Here is a 7,617-nt window from a genome sequence, read left to right as displayed (position 1 = left end):
GCCTGGCTCTTGGCCGCTGTCTGTGTGTGTAAGGGGTTTTCAAGACCCACGTGGCATGGGCAGAGGCACTTGAAGAAGGCAGACACCACACGGCATGGGGGTCAGAAAAGGCCAAGGGTCCCCTTCCATCCTGCAGAGCCCAGGATCTGCAGGAACCACTGAGCCAAAGCCTGGATTTGGCAGGGGGCTGTCAGGGCAGGAGGGACAGGGCCTAGGCCCCTCCCACGAGAACCCCAAAGCATCCGCCCTCCTGGTCCACTCACCCCAGGCCCTCAGGCCTGGAGATAAGAGGGTCATTCCAGTCCTGAGCAGAGCTGGCCGCCTGCTCTAGAGCAGCCAGGCGACCAGGCTCGGACAGGCACCACCCATCGCCCCTGTGTCCCCTCACAGAGCAGTGCTGCCCAGCCCCGAGCAGGGGTGCCCTGGCACCTGCCTCACCCTGGTCCCTCCTTTCCTGGCTCCTTCCTCCCTGGGGCAGCAGCCAGCGCCACCCCCTGCTCCACCCTTTCACTTTTTCCCTTCCCCAAGCGGACAGTCGGGCCTGGATATCACAGCTGCAAAACACACGCCCCATGACAAGACAGGCTGTGGAATGTCCTGCTCGGGACAGCACTCCCCGCACCTGACACAGCGCCTGCTGCCTCCTCTCCACCCTCGCCCATCCCTGGGGTGAGCGCCAGGGGCTGGGGCAGGGGGCAGGGCTGAGGACAGCCAGGCCTCCACACAGGCCCGGGGCCTGCACCTCCTGCCCCACAGGGCGCACGCAGCAGGGCCTGGTTTTCCGTTTGCAAGGCCCCCGGCCCGCCCACTGCCTGTAGACTCATTCATTCTTCCAGCCAATTCATTCACAGTGCTGGCTGGAGGCTCGGAATGCACGCAGGCCTCGGGTGTCGGGGTGAGGGCATGGAGGCAGCAGCCCAGACCTGCCTGGACTCTGCTGTCCATTGTCCCAGCCAGGCTGGACAGGAGCCTGGGACAAGAACCACAGACCAGGCCAGGCTGCACAGGAGCAAGGCCCCACCTACAAGAGAGGCAGGAAAATGTAGCCCTGGGCATGGGGAAGGGTCAGGGGCGGGGACGGTGGGGCCAGGGGCCAGCATTGCCAGCCAGGGAGGCTCCATGGGTACCCGGACCTCGCCCTGAGGGTTACAGTACCTTGAAAGGGTTTTAAGTAGTGAGACACCATCAGGTGCCTCAAGTCAGGTGTTCCGTGGTGAACAGCCAAAAAGAGTTTCCTGGAAAGGTATGGGGTGGGAAGGCTTGGGCAGAAGGACAGGTGGGGTGTCAGGCTTCCAAGTGGGCTGGCGTGGGCAGCATGGGGCAGGACAGCCCAGTCCAGCTCCAGGAGGAGGGGGGGTGCGGGACACTGCCGCCCACAGCCAGAGGCGCCAGCCCAGGGCTGTGTGGATGGACGCCACTGAACTGCCCACTGCAGGCCCAGCGTCGAGCTAGAGAGCAAGGTCAGCCTGGACAGAGGTCGAGGCAGCAGCTGAATCACTGGAGGGTCTGCAGGAAGGGGCACTGGGGAGGAGTGCCACGGGGTCACCATGGGGCGCGCTGGGCTGCATGACCCAGCTGACCATGCCACACACGCAGAATGACACAGAAGCAGAACATTTTGCTGGCCACAGGTCAACCCGTCACTCCAGAGTGTCCGGCTAGGCCACGCACTGGACAGGAGTTAGGGCGACAAGCCCCCGAACCTGGAGCCACAGAGAAGGCGACACTTGGAGGCCAGCAAGGGGACCTCGGGAAGAGAAAGAGGAAAGCCACGAGGTGCGGGCTGGCACAGTGCTGGGTCCTGGCGTCACAGTGTCACCCAGCACGGAGCAGGACAGCTAGAGTCCTGTCACCTCCTGCCACTGTGGATCCAGACCTGAGCTGTAGCCCCCAGGGGTCTGCTCCTCCTGCAGAGGAGCCTGAGGGTGGCCTGGGTGGGGTTGCACGCACAGGGACTTCCCCGCGGGGGCCGCCCTTGAGGACAGCCACGTGGCCTCCCACTCGCCCCCTCTGCTCCACAGGGAGAGGCTCGAGGAAGGGCCAGGGCCGATCACGTGGCCACCAGCTGTCGGGTGCCGTGGTGGGGGAGCACAACACCTGCCTGGTCCACTCTTCAGCCGGGTGTGGGCGCCACAGCTGCGCCGGCTGTGGACGGAGCTGGGCTTCTCCCAGCCAGCGCTGTCCTGCCACCCATGGGGACGCTCATGGCCAAGTTGCTCCTGCCCACCCTCAGCAGCCTGGCCCTGCTGCCCACCATCAGCGTTGCCGCCAAACGCCGCTTCCACATGGAAGCCATGGTCTACCTCTTCACCATGTTCTTCCTGGCTGTGAGTCTGGGCCACAGCCGGTGGAGACGGGGCTGCTCCCTGGCTGTCTGTGTGGGAGTCCGGGGGTAGCAGAAGGGAAAGGAAGAGCTCAGGGTGGGTCCGGGCCTGGGGAGGGAGTGTCCCCGGGGCCCCTCGTGTCTCTGGGCCTCAGTTTCCCCATCTGTGCAGGAAGCTTTCCGGCCTCGGTGGCCCGGGTCCATGTTTGAGGACCACCGCTCCCTGCGCCTTCCCCAGCCTCCCACCTCACCTCATCAGCTTTGCCCCCAACCAGGGCCAGGGCAGGAGGAGCGGGCAGGGGCTGGCTCTGGGTCGGTGCGGCCGGGGAGTGTGCGCTGGCCCAGAGGGATATCTTTCTCTTGCTGTTTCTGTCGGCTCCCTGGGGCTCCGCTCCCTCTCCTCGCCCCTCCGTTTCCAGGTAACCCTCATGGGTGGATTTCTGCGTCTTTCATAAAGCGGAGCACCTGGCATCCACTGCCTTGGGAGGGCCTGGGCCTGGGCCTCTCCCTCCCTCTTCCGCCTTGGTCTCTCCTGTTTCTCCTTCCTGTGCCATGGCCTCTCATTCTCTCCCTCTCTTCCCTTCTCTCTCCATTTCTGGACCTATATCCCTGCAGAACTCACCTCTCCCCAGACCCTTGGCCTCCCGTCGCCAGTGCGGCCCCCAGCACCTCCCAGCTACCCATCCACACCTCTAGCTTGCCCCATCTCCTCACGTACCTGCCACCCGCACGGTGTCCGTCTCTGTAGCCCACCTATGCGCTCCACGGCCTGACTAACAATCCGGCAATCGCCGTCTCCACCCACTGCCATCTCTTGGTCCTAGTATCGAAGTGTCCTCCCCGCTCCAAGTCCCCCAGGCATCCCCCAAGAGCCACCTGCTGGTCTCGCACAAGACCCCCTCTCCCAGGCTCTGTCCTTCAGGCTGGCCCTCCCGGACAGCTCGGCCCCATGGGAGGGGATCCTGGGGAGGGGGCAGCCACTAGCACCCTTTGCAGCAGTGGAGCCCGTGAACACCCTCTGGCCTTGGGGCTGGGCCCCGCCTGTGTGCACGCCCGGCAGCTCTGGCTGGCGAGGCCCTGTGAGCCCCTGGCTGCACGCTGTGCCCACATGCCTGCTCTACCCGGGCCAGCCGGGGCCAGCTCCACCTACAGCACACAGCTGCAGGTTTGGGGGGCACGGGTCCCCTCCTGGATGTGGTGCTGCCGAAGTTACAGTGGCCTGGGACAGGGCTGGCCCCAAGGGGCCAAGTGCCCTACAGCCGGCATCCCCCTGGGGTGGAGATGCCAGCAAGAGCCTGGTGTCCCATTGCCACTGGACAGTGAAGAGACCGAGGCACAGGCGGCTGAGGTCGTGCCACCCCAGCATCACATGCTCTGAGCTGTGTGTCTCCCAGGCCCTGTCTGTGCCGCCGCACCTGCTCCCGGAGGGCCCAGCCCAGGGCCAGCAGCAGTGTCTGCTGGGAGAAGAAAAGCCCCCTCAGAGCCCAGGCCAGGGACAGAGGGGGTCTCGTCCGCAGGGCTCAGGCACCAGCGAGGCGCCCTGCCCACTGGCCAAGCCCACAGCTGCCCCCTCAGCCAGCCTCAGAGGCCACAGCCCCGCCCAGCCCCCTGGAGTGGCAGGGCCAGCTGCCTCCTGCGACAAATGTCCTCCAGCGTCAGGGCCACAGTCTGCTCCGCCCAGACTCCTGCTGTCACGCAGCCTCCCCTGTGAGATGCCGTGGAGGGTACTCTGTCCCTAGGGTTCCCTGAAAGCCCCGCAGAGCGTCTGTCTTTATCCCAGACAGACGGGCCCTGAAGGTTCAGCCTCCCACCTCGGCCCCACAGCTCGGATCCACCAGGCCTTGCACAAACTGAGCCCCCGCCACCCCACAGCACCCTCACGGGGCTGGGCCGGGAGGCCGTTTGCTGGCCCCTGTCTTGCCAGCACCTCCCATGGTGCTGTTCACCGGCCCACATAGCTCACAGAGCTGGCCCAGCAGGAGGAGTGAGGGCCGGGCCAGATGGCCTCTCTCCCACAGAGGTTAGGGCGCCTTGATCAACCCCCACCTGAAGCTCTCCTTCCCTCGTGCCCTCCCACAGGTGTGAGCCCAGGAGTCTGTTGAGAACACAAGCTGAGCCCCAGGGCCAGTAGAGCGTGGGGGGCCCTTCTTCGCCAGTGTGTCACTGCTGGGAGGGCAGGGCGCAGCAGGCCCAGCTCAAGGCAGCTCTCCGGCCGCGCGCGAGTCCCACCCTGCCCTGGCTGCTACCCTGGACTGCCGCCCCCACTGCGGTCAGCGGCTCCAAGCCAGGCCCGGCTTACCAGGCTGGCCCGGTCCTCCCCCCAGCCCGGCTCACCAAGGGCCCTTGTGCTACTCTCCAGCTGAAGCTGTCAAAATAATTATGTCATGCAATTCAATATTACCTCAAATGACAGTGTGCGCGTGCGGAGGGAGGGAGCTGTTCTCCGGGAGAAGTAGGCCGCCTGCTTGGAAAACACCCCTCAGGATATTTCACTTTAAAAACAGAGTTCAGTCAGGTGTTGGGGAGACAGCAGCAGGAAGTGGGGGAGACCAGCAGGTGTGGGCCCTGGGAGTCTGTTGAAAACACAAGGGGCCGGGGAGATGGCTCAGTGGAATAAGCGCTTCCCTGGCAAGCACAAGGGTCTGAGTTCAATCCCTGGTTCCACCGAAAAAAAAGAAAGAAAGAAAGAAAGAAAGAAAGAAAGAAAGAAAGAAAGAAAGAAAGAAAGAAAGAAAGAAAACAGGATCTCGGGGCCCCAGGTTGAGTAGTGCCTGGGGGAGGCCTCGGACCTTTCTCAGCAGGGCCCCAGCCCCTGGGCCCCTCCAGCCTGGGGACACAGCTGTGTGGTAGTCCAGTGCTTCTGTGGGTCACCAGGGCCTGAGGGCACCCCAATAAGACCCTGACCTGGCACCCAAAGACTGGCCCAGAGCCAGGCACAGAGGGAGGGAGGGAGGGAGGGAGGGAGGAAGGGAGGGAGGGAGGAGAGAGGCTTCCAAGCGGACACCAGAAGGAGGGCATAGATTAGGTTTTGCCCCTACCTCTCAGGCTTTGGTGGCTGCCCTACCTTGAGCCGCTACAATGGGACATGGCTGAGCTTTCCACACTGGGGCTGAGCCCCCACCTCCCGGGCATCCCCATGGCACTCTGATCAAACACAAGGTGCCGGCCCCGTGTGCCCACAGCTCCACCACGCCTGCGCCGGGCCCGGCCTGTCCATGCTCTGCTTTCTGCGGCACGACGTCCTGGAGTACTTCAGCATCTACGGCACAGCGCTGAGCATGTGGGTGTCCCTCATGGGTGAGTGGAGCCACCCGGCTCGGGCCCCTTGCAGGACCCAGTCACCCCATTTCACTCCCCCAGGGGTCTTTAATGAAAACAGGGTACTCTCCTGGGAGGCAGCATCCCGCCTTTCCTGTAAAACGGACTGAGCAGCCGGGGATGGGGGTGCACACCACCTAGCAATCCAGTACTCAGGGAGGCTGAGGCAGGAGAATCAAAGTTCAAGTCCACCCTGGAGAACTTAGTGAGCCCCTGCCTCCAAGTGAAATGCGGTGGGGATGCAGCTGGGGAAGGCCCAGGGCTCACCCCAACACTGCAATCAATCAATCAGCCAGGATCAAACAGGCTAAATCCAGAGCTGTCCAGCCTGGACGAGGCCACGGGATCAGCCTCCGTGTCTGGGCACAGCCAGCAGGGTGAGGCGCATCACCATCCGGTGTCTCTGCCCCAGCGCTGGCCGATTTCGACGAACCCCAGAGGTCGACCCTGGTGATGCTGGGTGTGCTGACCATCGCCGTGCGGACCTACCACGACCGCCAGGGCTACGGCGTGTACTCGGGCCCCATCGGCACTGCGGCACTCATCATTGCCGCCAAGTGGGTGCGTGTGGCCTGCCCTCCTCCCCTTGGGTCTCCCGGGGAGCGTGGCAGGAGCCCGGAGCCATGGCGACCGGGAGCCCTGCTTCCCCCTGTGTGTGTCCCCACTGCAGTCCCCAGCCTGGGTGACACGGGGCCCCTGCCCGGATGAGCCTCTTCCACGCCACGCCTCACTAGTGTCCCAGGTGGCCTGAGCATGCACTGCAGGAATCTAAGACAGCCCAGAGCTCATCACGAGTAGGACGGCAGCTGGGGGCAATCTGGGAAAACTCCCTGGAGGCTGTGAGCCCGGGCCCGCCTTGGCCTGGAAGGAGGGCCTGGATGGGGTTGGCACCCCTGAGTCAGTATCCAGCCCCGAGGACCCCAGGGCACACACCCACAGCCCAGCCGAGCCCTCTGGGGCCTGCCTCCCGCTGCAAGGATGGGGCACACTCAGGTCCCAGTGTGGTGGGCTCCTGGGAGCCACCCAGAGTGGGGGACGAAGTCAGGCATGAGAGGCCAGCTGGTTCTGGACTAGGGCCTTGGCGCAGGACGGGCCACAGCAGCCCCGGGGAGCAGAGACGGGGGTGCGGGGTGGGGGTGGGGGTGGGAGTCCCCAGGGCAGGAGGTGCCCGAGGCCTTCAGCGACATATCAGCTCCTCTCCAAGTGCCGCGTTTAGGTTGCCATTCAGTTAAGGGAGAAACTGAGGCACAAGGTGGTAAGGCCTGAACACGAGACCCTAGTAGGGCAGCTGCTTGGCTCTCACCGAGAGACAGGAGCCACGCTCCCTGCTGCAGCCTGCGGAAGGAGTGCCCTGGGCTGACCCTGAGCCCGGCTGCCTGGGGGTGGCTTGAGGTCCCCACTAATGACCGCTCTGGAATTCATAAACACAGACACCCCTCTGATAACACCCCATCCGGCCCGCCGAGGACGCTCCTTGCCGCCCTTGGCAGGCTCTGCGTCTCTGAACCCGGCTGGGTTTTAATTAGCCAGGACAGAATCTGCTCCCAGTCCCCACTGGGTGCCAGGAGGCTCCTGAGGCCCGAGACTGGAGCTGTCCCCGCAAACAGGCGATGACGGCCACCGTCCCCCGTGCCTGAGTGCAGCCTGCCTCTGAGACCACTGAGGGCCTTCATTGTGGATTTCCAAGGGTAGCTGCTTCCTGGGATGTGCACGGGTTTTCCCCCCAACCTCGTCACTCCCTGGGAGAGCTCTGGGGACACAAGCATCCTTGGAGAGCAGGAAGGGAGAGCTGAGCCCAGGCATGATCATGCGCACCTGTAATCCCGGCACTTGAGAGGCTGAGGCAGGAGCCACCAGTGACATGAGTTTGAGGCCACCCTGGGCCATGTAGAGAGACCCTGCCTCAAAAAGAAAGAGAGACAAGGAAGGAAGGAAGGAAGGAAGGAAGGAAGGAAGGAAGGAAGGAAGGAAGGAAG

General features: G+C 64.1%; 1 protein-coding gene across 1 annotated transcript in view; it reads left to right on the top strand.

Moving 5' to 3' along the window:
- Positions 1-2,174: 2,174 nt before the first annotated feature.
- The window catches only part of Mymk (myomaker, myoblast fusion factor), a 7,373-nt gene continuing 1,930 nt past the window's right edge, over positions 2,175-7,617 (top strand). Inside the window, exons 1-3 of the mRNA XM_004640404.2 lie at positions 2,175-2,327; positions 5,506-5,620; positions 6,054-6,202. Coding sequence (XP_004640461.1) covers positions 2,193-2,327; positions 5,506-5,620; positions 6,054-6,202 — 399 coding nt within the window. The 5' untranslated portion in view covers positions 2,175-2,192. The remainder of the gene's footprint in view (positions 2,328-5,505; positions 5,621-6,053; positions 6,203-7,617) is intronic.

This window comes from Octodon degus, unplaced genomic scaffold (assembly GCF_000260255.1).
Source record: "Octodon degus isolate 3935 unplaced genomic scaffold, OctDeg1.0 scaffold00123, whole genome shotgun sequence".
In the NCBI taxonomy this organism is placed as follows: Eukaryota; Metazoa; Chordata; class Mammalia; order Rodentia; family Octodontidae; genus Octodon; species Octodon degus.
Note: the sequence above shows the minus strand (reverse complement) of the source record. Positions and strands in the feature narration are given on the sequence as shown.